Source organism: Eptatretus burgeri, chromosome 11 (assembly GCF_056783735.1).
Source record: "Eptatretus burgeri isolate ZD-2024b chromosome 11, Ebu_testis_v1, whole genome shotgun sequence".
NCBI classification, from domain to species: domain Eukaryota; kingdom Metazoa; phylum Chordata; class Myxini; order Myxiniformes; family Myxinidae; genus Eptatretus; species Eptatretus burgeri.
This window is the reverse complement of record NC_140971.1, coordinates 61,680,353-61,701,937: the sequence shown is the minus strand read 5'-3', so window position 1 is coordinate 61,701,937 and position 21,585 is coordinate 61,680,353. Positions and strand designations below refer to the sequence as shown.

The 21,585-nt window shown below is 46.2% G+C and overlaps 1 protein-coding gene across 3 annotated transcripts in view; it reads left to right on the top strand.

Annotated features, from left to right (window-relative positions):
* The first annotated feature begins 2,983 nt into the window (after positions 1–2,983).
* The window catches only part of LOC147017206 (CUB and sushi domain-containing protein 3-like), an 879,227-nt gene continuing 860,625 nt past the window's right edge, over positions 2,984–21,585 (top strand). For all 3 annotated transcript variants that reach the window (XM_085846657.1, XM_085846658.1, XM_085846656.1), the window contains exon 1: positions 2,984–3,684. In XM_085846657.1, the coding sequence (XP_085702783.1) occupies positions 3,219–3,684 (466 nt within the window). In that variant the 5' untranslated portion in view covers positions 2,984–3,218. The remainder of the gene's footprint in view (positions 3,685–21,585) is intronic.

The following is a 21,585-nucleotide window of genomic DNA, read 5'->3' as shown; positions in this document are numbered from 1 at the left end:
CTATACAGTACTCGGGTGGATCGACTCTCTCCGCTCGCGTCACCATGTCCCGACAGAGGCTCAGGCTTGTTTTGACCGAGGATAATGACTGTACTTGAGTTGCTGTGTTGTCATGACTTACAACAATCATAATACAAACATTTATTTTGTGCAAATTTATTGGAAAAATTGGTGATGCAGTATTATATTTATTTGTAATCTAAAAAGGCCCAGGTGGTCTAAATCTATAAATGGTCAAGGGTTCCTATATAATCCTTTTTTTCCTATATAATCTGTCTGAAGGGTGAAAGGGGTCTAAATGGTGTTACGATCTAAGGCATCTCAAAAGACTTAAGGGGTGAAAAGGTCAAAGGTTCTAGGAGACAAAAGGGTACAAAAGGGTGAAGGGATCTAAAGTGTTGAAAGGGTCTTAAAGATAAAATGGGCCTTAAGGGTTATTGAATGGTCTGGGGGGGGGGGGCGGGGTCTTTCTGGTCGTCAGGGGTCCTCGGGATTTTGGGGGCTCTTGAGGTATGTTTGGTCCTTTTGGTCCTCAGCGTCTTTTTGGTCCTTTGGGTCTTTTGGGTCGTAAGGGTCTTGGGGATCTTAAAGCATCTTCAATGGTCGAAGGGGTCTCTGCAGCCGAAAACATTGAAATATGCATTCCAATAGTACGTAATTAATAGACATATGTGTGTGACGTGAGAGTGAAACTGACTTTCAAACAGTATGTAATTATATATTAGACGAATGTGTGGTCTGCAACCGACGTTCAAGGAGTTCGTAATTTATCGACAGTCACACAGCTTCAATGTGAAAGGATCATTTCAGTGGTAAGTAATTTATCGATGTTCGTGTTGTCTGCAACCAACGTTCAAACAGGACGTGATAAACAGGCACATCGTCTTCATGGACTGACTTCGGGCTCGAAGTCTTACTCATAATGGTATAGGCGATCAATATGTATGTAATATATATATATATATATATATATATATATATATATATATATATATATATATATATATATATATATATATATATATATATATATATATATATATATATATATATATATATATATATATATATATATATATATATATATATATGAGACTGGTGTTGGTGCAGTGGTTAGGGCAGCGGCTTAGGATCCAAAAGGTCCTGAGTTCAAGCCCCGTTGGGCCACTGAATTAATACACCAGTGGGTTGACTCAGCCTGTCATCCTTCCGAGGTCGGCGAAGTGAGTACCAGTGCACTGGGCCGGTGTATACCCCGGTTAAAATAGGTGTACCATATCACTGTGTCGTAAGAGGCGACCAGGGTTGCGTCAGGAAGGGCATCCGGCGTAAAACATGTGCCAAATCACTATGCGGATCATACGGATGATCCGCTGTGGCGACCCCTAACGGGAGCAGCTGAAAGATGTATATGTATATGTATATGTATATGTATATGTATATGTATATGTATATGTATATGTATATGTATATGTATATGTATATGTATATGTATATGTATATGTATATGTATATGTATATGTATATGTATATGTATATGTATATGTATATGTATATGTATATGTATATGTATATGTATATGTATATATATATATATATATATATATATATATATATATATATATATATATATATATATAAATAACATGCTTGTGACTGCCTCGACCAGGTGGTTCGGTTTAATGAAGATCAGAGTAAAAATGCGACTTATAGGTGAACGGCGTATAAACAAACAGACAGAGAATAACCAACCAGACCAAACAACATACTTGCCAATCTTCGATTTCACAATTAACAAACAGACAGGTGCTGAATACATAACCTCCATCCACCTTGGGTTATGGAGGTAACCAGACAGCTCAGGAGGCGAACTCACCATCACTTGATGGTCCTGTTGACTCTCAGCGGACAATTTTTGACAGAGGTTTCCCAACCAAGTCCGAAGCAGAATAAATTCGCTGCTTAACTTGCAAGATCTGCCAGGACGGGGTTACATTCAAGCCGATTATTTGAACTGAATCATTGGCCACTGTATTCCAGATGAGTGGCTTTGTGTTTGAGGAATGTGTGACTCAAAAAGGATTCCATAACCGTTTCGTATTTATACCCCCTCTGGTATGTTACGAAACCCCTTGTTTCACGTCGTCCGCATTCCTTTCTCAAAGTGGAAACAACGATGGCTTTACTGAAGCTGATTTTAATTCTTGAAGGAAATTGTGAAATTGTCCTCACCTGTGTGTTGTCCGCAGCAGGATAAGCGGCAGGTGTCGCTGGCGCTCTATGCTCCGCTTCTTTATCAGGCTGTTGCACGTCCTCGATTTGCAGGCAAAAAGACACGGCGATCAAAAAAGAGAAAACCCGTTGTAAGTCTTTTGGGTTCAGTTACAGATAACATCACATTCCGATATGACCAAAATATTTCGATGCACTAGTACGCATGTTTGCACAATTCCAAATTTATGATCAAAATGATCTTTATTTGACCGCTCGCTTGAACATTACATCTTAAGTTCGAGATGTCTTTCTCTCTCCTACTCGACGTTCTCCCCATTTTCCTCTATGGTTTCGCACGACCTTCCTCGGGCCCCTTTTGATCGTGATTCTTTGAGCTTTTAGGCACAAGCATCACCGCACCTCCTGCGCAGTCAAACATATCAATAAATTCGCACAGAAATCGTGAGGGCACATAATACACCAGGAGGCCGTGGAATGTTTCTGAAAAATCGCCGTGTCCTGTGACACGCCCCGCTGCGGCCACTGATGAATCCGCATCACATGCATGGGTGCTGGGTACTGACGGTCAAGTTGGTGGAGATGGCATCTTTTCATAAAGGATTCAGATCCCGATCAGAAGAAGCGCAACCAGGTTTCAGGTTTCAGGGATCAGAGAGGAGAGAGACGAGGAGGGTGGTTGACTGGGAGGGGTGGGTGTGGGTAGGGCTCTCTCACGCTAGCCCACAGTATTGGCCGAGGGAGGTGGAGACTCGTCACGAGCCGTTGCAAAGATCGCGCGGCATAAGGAAATCGGAGAGAAGAGTAGGATTGCTTCCCGGGCGTCTCGGTAACCAAGTAACATCCGAGGATGTCGTAGCGCAGCAAGAAGTGCGAGAGGATCTGCTTTTTATCAGCATTTTTTTTCTACCTGCTACATACGAAGATACACAGCAGATTGCCGCGTCGCGGTGGGAGAACTCGCTACCCGTGCGAGCGAGCCAGGCATGCGGAGTTTGGACACATGCTCGGTGGATCATTATCATCATTTTCATCATCATCGGGCGGGTTACGGGCTCAGTCGCCTCCGACTCTATGTTTCCATCCATGGAAAGCAATGCGAGCATCCTGGGAAGCAAACGCCTGGCTGCATCTGCAATAGGACAGTAACCAGGCATCGAGGACAAGCTGCAGTAACTGCTTCTGGTAGGGCAGCCATTGAGATCAGAAGTACCGGTTTCTGCTCGCATTCTGCCGCGTTGCATGCAAATTCATACGACGAGAGTCCCGATGCTCTGCTGTCCGAGGGCCATCACATCAAGTTTGATGCAGGGGGCAGATCTGCCATGACAGCTACCAAAGGTTTTATCACTTCTCCCACTTTATGTCCTCGTGAGTCGAGAAGTGCTCGAAGGATGATCTTGCCGCTTCTTCGCAACTTTCTGCTGCTCACCATCGTGGCGACCACAAGAGGTACAGGTGCATGGGGTCCGCGCTTCGGACATGTGGCACACCTAATGCGCTTTTCTACTGATAAATGCAGCTTACTTATCCACAGAGCGGCAGGCTCCTCCCGACAAGAATGTTTTTTTTTTTTTTTAACTCTCTTTATCCTCCATAAATGGTGGAAGAATTGGGGAAAAAAATCATCCGCAGTTCCATTTGTGTATCCCCAGCTCATACTATTGTGTCCATTTCTGCGCAATAATCTTTCTCTGCACGTCCGCGCGAACTGAAATGCGAAACAAATAGCTCATTATACTAAACAGGACAACCGCTTCGCGGGATAGTGCGGGCCGTGGCATGAGCCACTGCGATACACAAAACGCCGGTTGTTGCTTACAGGTGTCGCTCCAACAGCATAATGAACAGTCACTTGAGGACGCGATAAGAAAAGAAAAAAAGGCACTCAGGGTCATGCTGAAACCTTCGGACAGCAATTTATGCAAAAAAGTCACAAAAACGAGATAGTTTACAAATGCCGTGTTTATTTGAGGTGCAATTCCTTTGATCCACATCGGTCTACTGTGCAGAGTATATTTTACCGATAACATTCTTGCTCCAAACTGTGAAACTATCTCGATTATATTAACACTTATTGCATTGTAAAACGATGGATGTGAACCATAAAGTGAAACCATCAAATTGGATTTGTCAGCACGGTCATTTTCATGCACCTGTTTTGCATCCACCAATATCAGGTGTTGTAAACTAGTTTTGTGTTGATAAGACCTTGTGGCAGCAAAATTGTCACAAATATCAGGTAGTGACTCATAAGATGAATGTTTTTTTTTTTACTGTGAACTATTTTGGCAAAGTTGCTCATTCGAACGTGATCATGTCCCGATTAGTATGGTATGGGAGCATGCGCTGGAGCGGCGCGTCACTGCGTCCACTGTCTGCCAGTACTCCAGGGACCTCCGTCTGGCCATCCCCCAAACAGTTGCCTGGCCTTCCCCATCTCCAGATTAGTGTTCATTCTAAAAGGTGTTGATTTTACTTTATCACAACCTTTAACTTAATCCCAACTCCTCTGGGTTTATTTTTGATCTTACTGCCAAATCCATGGGAAATCGTTTCTATCGAACCGGGGACATCTCCACTAAGGAAGCAAATGAGAGTCTGTCATAGCTAATCAAATCACTTGACATCACTGCTTGCTCAACATCACTGGGTAAATCCCCATGAGAAGCTGATCTCCACCCATGTTCCCTCCTCTTCCTCACCTCTTACAATTTCTTCTACCATCAGTACTTCGCCAACTTGAGTTCCCCATGCAAAGCTTCTTTTGCTCACTCTCCCAAAGCACACACCTTGATGTCTTCCCCATTGTCGATGCAAGCTTGAGATTCACATCTCTGTTACAACAAAATGGTTCTTGAGCGAGTATTTTCGATGGTGGAGATCAGGAAGTTAGCAGATCTGAAACCATAAAATATGGTAAGATCTATATTATACATGGGAAAATTCATCAAGTACTTCCTTATAGCTAATTGTGTTTGTGTGTGTGTGTTTGTTTAGCATCAGAATACTCTGCACACAAATGGTTTTATGTTGAGAGCAGGGTGTGAAACACGTGTAAAGTTGACTTGTTGATTTGAAATTGAAAGTTCGAGTCAATAATCTGAAGGCAATTTTGAACAATGCGCGCACGTATGATTATATTTAAAACGGCTTCAAACACAATATGTTGATGTTCCCATTGACAAGGCAAGCCATCATGTCACATTTGTACCACCATGCAAAACATTATCCATTCAAACACTTTTGGATGAATTAAGCTTCCAAAGTGGACCTTCTAAAACCTACAAAAATGAGTAACGATTATTTAATGGACTTAATGGAGCACTACATAAATCAGTCAAAGGCGAGAAGGCTCATGGTTCTGGTTAAACACTCCTCTTCTTCTTCTTCTTCTTCTTTCGGCTGCTCCCTTTAGGGGTCGCCACAGCGGATCATCTGTATGATCCGCATAGTGATTTGGCACATGTTTTACGCCGGATGCCCTTCCTGACGCAACCCTGGTCGCCTCTTACGACACAGGGATATGGTACACCTATTTTAACCGGGGCATACACCGGCCCAGTACACTGGTACTCACTTCGCCGACCTCAGAAGGATGACAGGCTGAGTCAACCCCTGGTTAAACACTAGAAATTACTATTCATTCACTGGATCCCTGAAGTGACCAAAAATCCTTGTGTGATGAGGTTCATCATCGTAGGAAGAGAACGCTGTTTGAAAGCTTTCCCAGGCAGCATTTATAGAGGCATTGAAACTCATTACAAATGCTTACAATACTGCAATTTTAGAAAAGCGAGCTGTTATTCTGGTATTAAAAAAAACAAAAACATATATATATATATATATATATATATATATATATATATATATATATATATATATATATATATATATATATATATATATATATATATATCATTGATAACTCCAAACCTGTAATAGATAATTCTAAAAATGGGGTTCCGCATCATGCGTTAACAAGGGAGTGACAGTCCGCACGTTAAAACAAGTGTCACAAAATCACACCAATGCATCCACAACAGGAACAACAAAGATAAAGCTCAATGTTTATCAACTTGTGAGTTTTCTTCATTATACACAAACATTCCACGAAAAGAACTTGTGAGCGCCTTGGACAGAGCAATAGATAAAGCATTTACTGGTTGTCGGAAAGTGGGATATTACAGGCGATCAAAAAATGGACCAAACTCAACTGTAAAGGAAATTCCATTGTCTTGTAGTTTTTGTATTATTTGCAAATAATAGAGTTAAAGGAAATACTACGTTTCATTTTACATTTGGCAACAGAATACTCCAGCAGAAAGTGGGGGTCGCCATGGGTTCAGATCTGGCCCCTTGCTTTGTAAATTTGTTCCTGCACATGTACGAGTCTGGATCCAGAACATGTGCAGGAATAAAGGAACAGCTGCATGAAGGTGTGGAAACATCTTTCGATTCATTGAACTTCGTCTTGTGTATGGCAGCTTCGCTGCCAGATAGCTATCATTTTGTTGGAGCACAGCTGTGCCACTGATGCTGTGCCCCAACACAAGTACACTGCTACTCATTTTGCCAACCTCAGAAGGATGACGGGCTGAGTCAACCCCACCTGGTATTAATTCAACAGAAAACAGGGTATCAAGCCAAGATCAAGACCCTAAGATCCCAAGCCAGCCACCCGAACCACGAAGCCAACACCAAGCTTCGAATCATTGATGATTTACTGGCAATTAATGATAAGTTTATATTTGATTGGCATCATGATGACATATATACATATCTTCATCCTCTTCGTAACCTTTTCCCATTTAGTTGGGGGCGCCTCCATCCCAACGAGCAGCCTTCCTCCACATCAACCGATCTAGGGCCCATTCCTCCTTCATTCAACGGTGTTTCATGTCTTCTTTAACACAGTCCATCCATCTTTTCGCTTGTCTTCCCCTTTTCCTTCTCCCAGGTACATTCAATTCCATTGCTCTCCTTGATGGTTCCTCTTCCCCCCTCCGTTTCACATGTCCAAACCACCTCAACCTTGCCTCTCTCGCCTTCTCCTCGATCCCAACCACTCCTGCCATTTCCTTGATGCTCTTGTTCGTTTTCTTTTCTCTGAGACTGATGCCCATACTCCATCTCAGCATTCTCATCTCTGTTCTCATGAGTTGTCGCTCTTCCTGATTCTTTAATGCCCACGTTTCAGCTTCGTACAGGAGCACTGGTCTGATGACTGTCTTGTTTTCCTTAATCCTCAATTTCAATGGTAACTTCTTGTCATATGTTACAGCAGTGACCTCCCTCCATTTCTTCCAGCCTGCCTTCACTCTATCCCTCACAGCCTTCTCACTGCCTCCATTGCTATCCACAATACTTCCCAGGTACACAAAGTCCTCCACTTGACTCAAGGTTGCTCCCCCTGTATCCTTAATGTTGACTTTTCTCTTGGTCTTACTCTTCCCGCTGGTCATTGATACTGTCTTTTTCACATTCATCTTCATTCCTTTCTGTTCCAGACTTCTCTGCAAATTTTGAAGTTGGTTTTGCAGATCTTTCTCCATTTTTGCCGTGATTGCCAAGTCGTCTGCAAACAGCATTTCACAGAGAAGGCCGGTTTGGCATTCTTGGCTGATGACGCCCAAGACGATGACAAACAGTAAAGGATTTAGTGCTGACCCTTGATGAAGGCCAACCTCGACTTCGAAGCTGTCCCTCATTCCGTGTGCTGTGTTGACCTTGGTTGTTGTTTGGTTGTAGCTGTTCCCGATGATGTTTATCAAATTTTCAGGTACTCCTTCCTTGCGGAAACTCCAGGAGACCAACTCCTGGGGGATTCTGTCATATGCTTCTTCCAGGTCGACGAACGCATGGTAGAGTCGCTTGTTCTTTTCCAGATGCTTCTCTTGCAGTTGTCTGAAGATGAAAATAGCATCAGTCGTGCCCCGTTTAGGTCGAAAGCTAAACCGCATTTGTTTGATGTTCGAGACTTCTCTCATTTTCTTGCCCAGAATCCTTTCGGTGATCTTCAGTATCTGCTCCGTGAGTTTGATTCCCCCCGTAGTTCCCGCAATCGAGCACATCTCATTTTTGTTTGTAGATTGCAACCAGTACACTTTCTCTCCAGTCTTCTGGAATATTCCCAGTTATCCAGATGTTCTCGAGGATCCAGTAGGTCCAACGGACTTCATGGTGTCCGAGTGCTTTGGTCATTTTGATGGTTTCGCTGACTTCCTGCATTGTTAAAATTTGGACTGGTCCTTCCACTGGTGGTGTTCCAATCAGCTCTTCCGCTTCATTCCTCTCATTTCGCAGCATTTCAAAGTATTCTTTCCACCAAGCTCTAACCATTTCTTCCTCAACTAAGATGTTCCCTTCTCTGTCTTTGATCACCTTCCTAGTTGGGATGTCTCTTCTTGCTCTTTCCCATTGTTTCGCTACCTTGTACACCCTTTTCTCTCCCGCCGGTGTTTATATCTCCTCATACCACTCCTTTGCTGCTTGCTCCTTTGCTTCTGCCACTGATTTCCGGGATTCCTTATTTTCTGCTTTGTAGCGGTCCCTCTTTTCCTGGTTTTCTCTTTCCCCTTGCCACTCCTTGAAGGTGGTCTTCTTCATCTTGATGCTGTTCTGAAATTCATCCGACCACCACCAAGTTTCCTTCTCTTGTCTGTCTTTCCCAGATGTTCTCCCACACACCTCTGCTGCTTATTCCACCAGTACCCCCTTCAAGGTTTTCCAGAGATCTTCCGTGCCAGCATTGGTCATCTTGTCCCTGACCCTGTCCAGGTACTCCATCCGCTACCGAATCTTTCAGTTTCCAAATTCTGATCTTCCTTTCTCTCTGGTCCTGGCTTCTCTTTCTTGCCTTCCCCTTATCAAACAGGTCCATCACTAACATTCGGTGTTGATGAGCCACTGCTTTCCCAGGTATTACCTTTGCGTCTTACACTTGCTTTCGGTCTTTGCTCCGTACCAAGAAATAATCAAGCTGTGTCCTACCTACTCCACTTTTATATGTCACCAGATGTTCTTCCCTTTTCTGGAATCCAGTATTAATGAGGAAAAGTTCCAAACTCTCTGCCATTTCTAGCATCCTCTCCCCTTCCTCGTTTCTGGTTCCATATCCTTTGCCACCATGGATCATCTCATATTCTTCAGAATTCCTTCAACGTGACAATTAAGGTCTGCTCCCAGGATCATGGGTTCTTCCGCTGGGATGTTTGTGATCAGGTCTTCCAGATGTTCTCCGAATTCCTCCTTGTCTTGTTCTGAGCATCCAACTTGGGGGGCATACCCAGAGATGATATGCAGGATACTCCTTCCCCATATGATCTTGACTCTCATAAATCTGTCTGACTCCCTGCTGACATCCACCACTTGCTGTTTGAGCTCCTCATTCAAGATAATACCGACTCCATTTCTTCCTTCTCTACCACCTGAGTAGAAGAAATTATAACCTTCTCCAATCTCTCTTGTGCTCTGTCCCTTCCATTTTGTCTCCTGAACACATGCCACGGATACCCGCCTCCTTTTCAATGCCTCTGCCAATTCTCTGCTTCTCCCTGTGATGGTTCCGACATTCCAAGATACGAAACGGATTGTTCCACCTCTCTTCTTTAGCCGCCTCCGTTGGACCGGCGGTACCCCTTGCTGATTTCTCACATCCTCCGGGGGTCGATGATGCGCGTTGCTTCTGGGGAACACCCTAGCCATATCTGAATCTGCTCCTCGTGTATCCATCATGACTCTCAGCAAGGGAGTTTTACGGGCCGAGTTGCCAGCTCTGACGCCCAACCCTCCTCCTTTCACATCTGGCCTTGGGACCAACCATGGCGGAGACATATTTACTGTTGTGGGGAGAATATACATATATATTGTTGTGGGGCCGAGTTTCGGTGGCGAGCACGACCGCCAGATGGAGCAGCAGAGTCGAATCCACCGAACACTCGGAATTCAGATCGTTACCCTCGGATAACTCTGAAGCTACGGGTCCCTTACAGGACCATGAATTGTCAATAATTCAACCACGTGGTACAGGATGATTTGCCAAACTTCAAAATACCTAGAGGCCCATGTGGTGAGCTACCGAGGCATTCACACCCTCAACGGGGCTCGAATGGGACGAGCCATTTCTGTGCTCGACCTGTGCGTAACCCGAGCAGATGGTTACCGAGGTCCCGTCGGTCCAAATGCACAACTACAGCAGCAACGGCCTTTTTAATCACCCAACACGCACCGTGCTAAACCAATGAAGGAAAGGACAAGGAAGAGCTGAAACATTCAACAATACGGGTATTTATTAACAATAATCGGGAGAACGAGGGAAGCACAGAAGGGCAGAGTTATACCGACTATAAAGGATGCAAATGATGTACAGCAAAAGCACTTAACCAGTTGCTACTTAAGTATGGGCCCACAGGACACACACACGCACACACACAAAAGAAATGGACCTCAATGGTCTTTATTCGGCTCTCCAGCGGTGGAGGATAGTTCGGCTGGGAGTCAGGATGGCTGGCTACGTGGCCGCGAGCGCGCGTCTGGACGTCCACCCCCTCCTGGAGTTCCAGTCACCAGAAGACGGACCAGGGCAGCCAGACGCAGAGCAGCACCAGCGATGAGATGAGGCCAGACCAGTGTTGAGCAGACCAGACCAGCGTCGAGAGACGCGATCCGAGAAACAAACCAGAGGCAGCGAGATGGGACCAGACCAGCGTCGAGCAGACCAGAGAGCCAGACCACGCACTTGATCAGCGATCAGAGAACCAGATCAGCACCAGCGAGATGGGACCAGACCAGCGTCGAGCAGACCAGAGAACCAGACCACGCGCTCGAGCAGCGATCAGAGAACCAGACCAGCATCGAGAGATGCGATCCGAGAACCAGACCAGCGCCAGCGAGATGGGACCAGACCAGTGTCGAGCAGACCAGAGAACCAGACCATGCGCTTGAGCAGCGATCAAAGAACCAGACCAGCGCAAGCGAGATTTGATCAGAGAACCAGACCATGCGCTCGAGCTGATGGGGCGCAATTATTCGTTTTCCTTTCTTTCGTCGTCCTTCTCGGGTGCGGTCCGCTCATGCGTGGCCTGCTCTCATTGGGCGGACCGCGTGTTGCGGCTCCGCCTTCTTGCAAAGGACCGCCCCGCCTCTGATCTGTTCATCGCCCATTGGCCGCAAAATGACACATTCTCTCATTTGGCGCCAGGCCAGAACGAAACGCTTCGTGAGCGCGCGAACAGCGTGAAGAACTCCTCGAGCAGTGTTGTTGTTGGAAGTTGTTGTTGTAGTAAAAAAATCCTCACAATCAAAATAACTCTGCAGTGCATGAACTGCAGGATGATTTGCTCTCCAATTCCCACTAGACGAGGGAAGGGACCCTAACTAGAAACACATACTTATCGAAATAACTAAGCTAGGGGGACGACTGTCTGTCTGTGTGCACAGGGCTTCCAAATTCGTAAAAAAAAAAAAATATATATATATATATATATATATGCAGTATATATATATATATATATATATATATATATATATATATATATATACACACACACACACATATGTTGTTCTTCTTTCGGTTGCTCCCATTAGGAGTCGCCACAGCGGATCATCCGTTATGATCCGCATACTGATTTGGTACAGGTTTTACGCCAGATGCCCTTCCTGACGCAACCCTGGTCTCCTCTTATGACACAGGGATAAGGATTGGGTTTCGCCATGATTCCGGGCTGCCTTACACCCTCTCAAAGCGCGGCCCAGCGCAGAGCTCCCATCCTCAAGCGATCCTCCAACCCAAGCCTCCGAGTAGCCGGATTACAGGCGCACACTACTACGCCCGGTGTATATATATATATATATATATATATATATATATATATATATATATATATATATATATATATATATATATATATATATATATATATATATACATACACATATATATATATATATATATATATATATATATATATATATATATATATATATATATATACTGAACAAAAATATAAACACACCAAGCGATTGTTACTATTTTATCTCAAACTCATTAATACTAAATCTTCACAACAATTTGGTTATAGAATCCATGACAATTGAGCATTAAATTTCAAAGAGTTCCTTGAGAATTCTCGCGACAGTCTTTGCGCTACAACAGCCGACACAACCGAGGTGTCACTGTCAGAGTTCACACAGTCAGTAGCGGGTGTGTCCACCGTTGGCGTCGCGCAGAGCGGTGCATCTCTGGCGCATGGACATCACCAGATTATCGATGGTGGCCTGAGGGATGTTTTCCCATTCCTCCTGGAGAGCCACACGGAGCTGGCGGACGTTCTCTGGGACTGCGTAACGTTGTCGTACGCGTCGATCAAGAACGTCCCAAAGGTGCTCGATGGGCGACATGTCGGGAGAATATGGAGGCCAGTCGAGGACATCAATGTCCTCCTCACCGAGGAAGTCCATGCAGATCCTGGCAACATGGGGGCGAGCATTGTCGTGCTGAAACGTCACATGGTGAAGGCGCACAAACGGCACGACGATGGGTCTGAGTATCTCGTCCCTGTACCGCTGCCCGTTCAAGTTGCCTTCAATGAAATGAAGCCGAGTGCGCTCTCCATGGCATATGCCTGCCCACACCATAACACTGGCACCACCGTGTGACACCCGACGAAGGACATTGGCGTCAGTGTCGCGCTCCCCAGCCCGACGCCAGACGCGGAGTCCGCCATCAGCCCGATACAGCTGGAACCGCGACTCATCGGTGAACAGCACTCTCCTCCATCGTGCGAGGGTCCAGCGCAAGTGAACATTGGCCCAGTTCAGTCGGGTCTGACGCCGGACTGCAGTGAGGTCGAGTCCCCGGTGTGGTCGGCGGGCTCGGAGGTTGGCCTCCCTCAAGCGGTTACGCACCGTCTGGGCTGAAATGCGCCTGTTATGCAGCCCGACAGTCTCATCGGCAGTCCTCGTGGCCGGTCGGAGTCGATCCCGGAGATGTTGCAGCGTCATGTGACGATCCTGACCGGCGGTGGTCACACGTGGTCGCCGGGAATGTGGGCGGTTCACGGTGCTTCCAGTCTCTCTGAGGCGGGTTCTCAGGCGCTAATGGTGGAGTGGTGGACATTGAAGTGTGCTGCAACGGCCCGTACTGACGTCCCAGCATTCAGCATGCCAATGGCGCGCTCCCTCAAGATTTGTGACATCTGTGGCATGTTGACATTTGGCACCAGTCCATAATTTGGGGAGGCCTTTTATAGGGCAAGCTATAGGGAGTGTTTGTGTCCTGGTCACGCTCACTGACCATCACTCTGTCAAGCCCCATGGTGCTCATGGGAAGGATTACTCAACGTGTGAGTCCACACACTCAGAGTGGTCAATTTCAATGGGAACATCTGTCTTGAGCAAAACAAAGGAACCATTGCTCAAACATATCATCGGTTTGACCATTTTCCCATAATGGCAATCTTGACTTAGATATTTAGGTTGGTGCGTTTATATTTTTGTTCAGTATATATATATATATATATATATATATATATATATATATATATATATATATATATATATATATATATATATATATATATATATATATATATATATATATATATCTCTATTCACACACACATCCAAAAGAGCGATGATTCAAAAAGGAAAACCAAACTCACACTTCAATCTCTTTTTCTTTATAATTACAAATTGATATCAGTAGTAATAAATTTCCCTTCAATTTATTTGACAAACGAGATGTTTTTCAATTCCACATTGTACAATTGCCTTTCTTGGACAGTGATATTCCTAAAAGTCTTGTCTCTGGTCCAGTTTCAGATGGAACAATCAGAAAGTGAGACAACAACGTGTAACACAGAACTTATCAATCGAATAAAACAGCTTGTCAAACGTGTGCTAATGCAGGGAGCTACATTTCCAGATTCATACAAGTGTCCTTTAAGGTCACAAAATGGCACCAAATGTAATTTTTAAAATACAACACAAAAGGTAAAAACATTATTCATGAAGCGTTCAAATAAATGCATTTTGTAAACATTTTCAGGATTTTCCCGTGAGTGCAGTTAAGCAAGTGGGAATTCTATTAAAATGATGGTTTTTGCATTTGAATGAAAGCTTGATTCAGTATTGAGCAAACTGGCTATGCTGAATAATGTATGTGTAACCTGCAAGGTAAGTTGTGCATGATGTACTGGACTGTATTGTCATATAATCGAATATGCTATGAGCATTATTAATATACAATAATACATTAAACCATCTGACGAGAATGGTAAACAGCTACTATGGGTAAAGGTGTAATTAAAAGTTTGAATATATGTATTAGAGAGGGTTCAATGTCGGAGGAGTAGAGGGCAGGGTTAATTGTGCCGGGAGATGGTAGGTAAGCAAGAAGGTGAGCTTGTGGGGAAGTCGGGGGGTACTGCACGCGGACGACCTGGCTGTTGTGGTGGAGAATGGGTGGAAGATGCAGGAAGTACTGGGAGAGTGGAAGGAGGCATTTGGGAAGCATGGGCTGAAGATGAGTATGTTGAAGACTAAATTGATATTGGTTAGGCGAGGAAAAAAAAAATCAGGTTAGAGAGGAAGGAGATCAGACAAGGAAATAGGTTTCAATATCTGGGAGGAACAGTGACTGGGGATGGTGAGTCTGAGGTCGAGGTGTGGAAGAGTATTCAGGTGGGTGTGAATGTGTGGAGGGTGGAGGGAGTAATGACAGACAGAAAGATGTTAAGAAAATTGGAAGGGAAGGTTCTGATGATGTGTGTAATGCCGGCCTATTTTTATGGTCTGGATACAGTGGCACTGACAGAGAGACAACAACAGAAGCTGCAGGTTTGTGAGAACAACTGGGTCAGGAGGATTTCTGGAGTGAAGAGGGTGGACAGAAGGAGGATGGATGAACTGAAGGAGGAGAATGGTGTGCAGATGACCTTGGTGGGGATATTGGTGAAATGCCGGCTGAGATGGGCTTGACACTTGGTGCGGATGGGGGAAGAGAGAATGGCAAAGATAGAGGATAGGTTGAGGGGTCAAGGTAGGTGAAAAAGAGGGACACCATGGTTGAGCTGGGAGGATTGTGTGAGCAGGGATATCCATCATGTAGGGGTGGTTGGACATTGGAAAGAATTGGCTGAGGACAGAGGGAGGTGGCGGAGGATTTTTTTTTTTGCATACCTTGTCGAGGCTTGTGAGAGAGCTAACACACAACGCAAGGCAAGGGGTGCATGAGACAAGAGGGGTGGGAGTGGGAGGGACAAAACAGTGGGGAACAGAGACATTAGGAGATCTGTGGAAGGGAGAGGGATGGGATGGGGAACATGGGGAATAGAAGATGGACATTACAGGACTTTCAGGAAGGAAAGCAGGGAATTTGAAGGAGGTGGGCTTGGGTGGATTATCGGGGGTAGAAAAGATCGAGGATTTGGATGGGGGACAATAAGAAGTGGTGGTGAACAGCTGTTTTGAAGGCCTGGAGGGAAGAATGTGATTGAATAGTGAGGGAGTTTATTCCAAAGGTGGGAAAAAGAGGAATGAAAGAGTGAAAGTGAGCAGTGATTCGTGATTTTGGTAGTTTTACCAGAAGGGGGTTGTTGGCGGACCTTGAGCGCCCTGCGGAAATGTGGTGGGGACAAATTGCAGAGAGAGCAGGGGGGGCGAGGCTGGAGAGGAGTCAATAGAAGACAGAAAGACCACTGACCAACCTGCGGTGATTGAGTGAGAGGCCCAAAGACTCATCCTCATTGCAGGAGATGCCAATGATCTAATAAGCCTTGGTTTCCACAGCGTGAAGCCGAGAAAGGTGAGAGGCAGGAGCACCAGCCCAGAGGGGAGAGCAGTACTCCATCAGGCTGCGGACAAAAGCTTTGTAAGTGGTCAGGAGCTCAGGTGGGCCGAGGAAGGACTTTGCACGACGGAGGATTCCCAGTCGGCGACTGGCTTTGGAGGCGAGGTTTGAAATGTGGCTTTCCCAGGAAAGGTCATGGCAGATAGTGAGACCTAGAAGCTTGAAAGAAAAGACTTCTTCCAGAGGATTGTTGAGAAATTGGATGGGGGGGGTTTTGAAATGGTCCTTTCGGAGAGACATCGTGAGAGTGTGAGATTTGTCCGGATGAAAGACATGTTCCACGTGTGGACCAGTTTGTGATTTTTTCCAGATCTGCAGTGAGCGAAGAAGCTGCTGCTTGCCAGTCTGAGGGATGACTGATGGTACGGCAGAGGGTGGAGTCATCAGCAAAGAGATAAAGAGGATTTTCCAGAGAGTCGGAGAGATCGTTGATGAAAACCAGAAAAAGAACAGGGCCCAGAATGCTACCTTGAGGAACTCCAGCCTGGACAGGAAGAGGGGATGAAAGAACTCCATTTTGGGCCACACGGTGACTGCGACAGGAGAGGAAGTCTTTGAGCCATCAGTGGAGATGGCCTTGGATACCATGGGAAGAGAGTTTGGTGAGAGCAGGGAGCCAGACGGTGTCAAAATCGCGTGATATGTCCAGGGATACGTCTCGGATTTCCTGTCTGGCATTGAGGACCTCCATCTATTGTTGGGAGAGCAGAAGCAGCATATCCAGGGTAGAGTGACCTGGCCTGAAACCAAATTGAAGATCCGAAATCAAGCCATTGGAGAAGAGGAAGGATTTAATGTCTGAAGCGACGATGGATTCCATAACCTTGCTGATGTTTGGCAGAAGGCTGATTGGTCTGTAGTTGCATGGATCTGTTTTTGCACCTTTTTATGCAGGGCAGTATTGTTTGCTGATTTCCAAGCAGATGGCAGATGACCTTGAGCAAATGAGAGGGTGAAGAGAAGAGAGAGCAGGTGAGCAAGAGCAGAAGAGCAGGTTTTTAGGACACGTGGGCTGATGCCGTCTGGACCGGTTGCAGAATCTGAGTTGAGGTTTGACAGCAAGCTCTCCACCTTGTCAGGAGAAAAGGACACAGAGTCCAGGTACAGTTGCGTCTGACTGGGTAAGGTGGGTAGATAAAGTGATGGGTTTTCGAGGCAAGATTTAGCTGCAAACACCGAGTTTCGGTATTCAGCTTTTTCACGTACGGAAATTCAGCTTTTTCAGAGTTCAGACTTGAGATGAGAAAGATGTTGTTTTCTGGCTCTCCTGAGGGTAGATACACACTTGTTCCGAGCTGTATGGAAGGAACTGAAATTGCCATCAGTTGGATTAGCTTTCCATGAGGCAAAGGCAAGTTGTTTCAGGACAACTGCCTCACCACAAGCTTCAGTGAACCAAGGGTGGGAGAAAGGGGAGGATAAATGAAGACGAGAGGGGATAAATCTGTGCATGAGTGAGAGCAAGTTTCTTTGAAAGAATTCCCAGGATGAGTTGATGTTGTAGAAAGTAGCGATAGGAGAGCAGTCTATAAGTTTGATGGCTGCTTGGAGACTCTGCCAGTCAGCTTGAGTGAAATGCCAGACTCGACGGCGGTGAGGTGGTTCTCTGATAATAGCCAGAGAGATGTCCACTTTAACAAGGACGTGGTCAGAAGAACCGATTGGAGCGGTGGAAGAGCTGCAGATATTTTCAGGGAAATTTGTCAAAATCAGATCCAGAAGAGAGGGAGGACCATTGGTTGAGATTCGGATCGGGAAGTTGACCGATTGAGTCAGTCCCAGCGAGTCGCAGAAAGCTTTTGCTGAAGTGCCATCACAGGTGAGAGAGGTACCCACACCATGCCAACTGGCATGATGACAATTGAAGTCGCCACATATGAAGAAGAGAGAGTTTGGATGAGAAGATAGAAGTTGGTCCATGTTTTCGGATAGTGAGGTGTAGATGGAGTCATCACTGTTTGGTGGACGGTGCAGTACACATATAAATACGAGGTGGGAGTGGAGGGAAGCCGTAGCCAGAGGTATTCCTGAGTGTGTGGGGGAGTGAGGGCAGTGCATAGAGAGTGAGGAATAGAGTCTTTGATGAAGAGAGCAACTCCTCCACCAGGACGAGGCTCAGGTCTGTCATTCCGTAGGAAGGAGTAACCATGGAGAGATACTTGGGAGTCGGAGACGTCTTGGGGGAGAAAAGTTTCTGTTTGGCAGATTATGTCTGGTTTGTCAGTGACAACCTGCATGGAAAGATCTGAAAGGTTTGAGCGAAGGCCCTGGATATTTGAGGTCCACACTGTTAATGCAGAGGGAGGGGGGAGGCTTTGGGTGCAGGGGGTGGGAGGGGAGTGGGAGGGTAGTACAAGGGATGAAGGGGGGTAGTAAGGAGGGTTGTTGAAAGAGTGTTGGGGATTGCAGAATAGCTTGGGGAGGGGGCCGGATGAGGAGGAGAAAAGGCTCTGTGGTGCTGGGGGAGAGGGGGGACAAGAGAGGAGGAAGAAGGCAGTTGAGGATTTGAGGAGGTGGAGTGAAGGGATGGAGGTGAGAGGGCAGTGGAAGGAGGCAGCTTTGAGGATGAGAGGGGTGGCAACTTTGAGAAGGGTGAGTGGGGAGAGGTGAGGGGGGAGTTTTTGAGAGAGGTGAGAGGGAGGCTTGGAGGGAGAAGAGTGGGATGGTTGCTTTGAGAGTGAGGGGTGAGAGGAGTGAGTTTGCACTGAAGTTGGAAAAAAAAAGAATGGTTGATGAAAGCCAACATTCATTGCAAACTGGGATTTTTTTAAATTTTAGGTCAGAGATGCGATTCAACACAATTCTTGAGGGATGCAATAAAGGCCCCCTCCCCTCGCTGTTCTGCAATACCCCACACTCCTTCAGCAACCCTCCTTACCTGCCCCCCTCGTCCCTTGTCCTACCCTCCCCCTCCCCCTCCACCTCCTGCACCCAAAGCCTCCTCCGCTTCCTCTTCATTAAAAGTGTGGACCTCAAATATCCGGAGCCTTCGCTCAAACCTTTCAGATCTTTCCATACAGGTTGCCACTGACAAACCAGACATTATCTGCCTAACAGAAACTTTCCTCTCCCAAGACGTGTCTGACTCCCAAGTATCTCTCCCTGGCTACTCCCTCTTACGGTATGACAGACCTGAGCCTCGTCCTGGTGGAGGTGTTGCTCTCTTCATCAAAGACTCTATTCCTCACTCTCCATGCACTGCTCTCACTCCCCCACACCCCCAGGAATACCTCTGGCTTCGGCTTCCCCTTCACTCCCACCTCATGTTTATATGTGTACTGTACCGTCCACCGAACAGTGATGACTCCATCTACACCTCACTATCCGAAAACATGGACCATCTTCTATCTTCTCATCCAAACTCTCTCTTCCTCTTATGTGGCGACTTCAATTGTCATCACGCCAGTTGGCTAGGTGTGGGTACCTCTCTCACCTGCCATGGCACCTCAGCAAAAGCTTTCTGCGACTCATTGGGACTGACTCAATCGGTCAACTTCCCGACCCGGATCTCAACCAATGGTACTACATCTCCTCTGGATCTGATTTTGACAAATTTCCCTGACAATATCTGCTGCAACATCAAACTTACAGACTGGTCTCCTATTACTACTTTCTCAAACATCAACTCATCCTGGGAATTCTTTCAAAGAAACTTGCTCTCCCTCATGCACAGATTTATCCCCTCTCGTGTTCAGTTGTCCTACCCTTCCTCCCGCCCTTGGTTTACTGAAGCTTGTGGCGAGGCAGTTGTCCTGAAACAACTTGCCTTTGCCTCATGGAAAGCAAACCCAACTGAGGGCAATCTCAGTTCTTTCCACAAAGCTCGGAACAAGTGTTTATCTACCCTCAGGAGAGCCAGAAAACAACATCTTTCTCATCTCAAGTCTGAACTCTCAAACCTCTCTCCCTCCTCAAAATCCTGGTGGCGTTTAATCAAATCTGTTTCTGGTGTATGTTCCCCCTCCATCCCCTCCCTTACCTCAAATGGCCGCACTGCTGATTCCACACGTGATAAAGCTGAATGTCTAAACTCGGTGTTTGCAGCTAAATCTTGTGTCCTAAACCCATCACTATCTCTACCCACTTTACCCAGTCGCACCCAACTGTCCCTGGACTCTGTATCCTTTTCTCCTGACAAGGTGGAGAGCTTGCTTTCAAACCTCGAGTCAGATTCTGCAACCGGTCCAGACGGCATCAGCCCACGTGTCCTCAAAGCCTGCTCTTCTGCTCTTGCTCACCCTCTCTCTGTTCTATTCACCCTCTCATTTGCCCAAGGTCATCTGCCATCTACTTGGAAATCTGCTAACATCACTGCCCTGCATAAAAAAGGTGCAAAAACAGATCCCTATAACTACAGACCAATCAGCCTTCTCCCAATCATCAGCAAGGTGATGGAATCCATCATCGCCTCAGATATGAAATCCTTCCTCTTCTCCAATGGCTTGATTTCCAATCATCAATTTGGTTTCAGACCAGGTCACTCTACCCTGGATATGCTGCTTCTGCTCTCCCATCAATGGATGGAGGTCCTCAATGCCAGACAGGAAATCCGAGCCGTATCCCTGGACATATCACGTGCTTTTGACACAGTCTGGCACCCTGCCCTACTCACCAAACTCTCTTCCCATGGTATTCAAGGCCATCTCCACTCATGGCTCGCAGACTTCCTCTCCTGTCGCAGTCAACGTGTGGCCCTAAATGGAGTTCTTTCATCCCCTCTTCCTGTGCAGGCTGGAGTTCCTCAAGGTAGCGTTCTGGGCCCTGTTCTTTTTCTGGTTTTCATCAATGATCTCTCGGACTCTCTGGAAAATCCTCTATTTCTCTTTGCCGACGACTCCACCCTCTGCCGTACCATCTGTCGTCCCTCAGACCGGCAAGCAGCAGCTTCTTCACTCACTGCAGATCTGGATAAAATCACAAACTGGTCCAACACGTGGAACATGTCTTTCAATCCAGACAAATCTCACACTCTCACTATGTCTCTTCGAAAGGACCGTTTACAAAACCCCCCCATCCACTTTCTCAACAATCCTCTGGAAGAAGTCTTTTCTTTCAAGCTTCTAGGTCTCACTATCTGCCATGACCTTTCCTGGGAAAGTCACATTTCCAACCTCGCCTCAAAAGCCAGTCGCCGACTGGGAATCCTCTGTCGTGCTTAGTCCTTCCTCGGCCCTCTTGAGCTCCTGACCACTTACAAAGCTTTTGTCCGTAGCCTGATGGAGTACTGCTCTCCCCTCTGGGCTGGTGCTCCTGCCTCCCACCTTTCTCGGCTTCACGCTGTCGAAACCAGGGCATTTAAGATCATCGGCATCTCCCGCAATGAAGCTGAGTCTTTGGGCCTCTCACTCCATCACCGCAGGTTGGTCGGTGGTCTTTCTGTCTTCTACCGACTCCTCTCCAGCCTTGCCCCCCCTGCTCTCTCTGCAATTTGTCCCCACCACATTTCCACAGGGCGCTCAAGGTCCGCCAACAACCCCCTTCTGGTAAAACTACCAAAATCA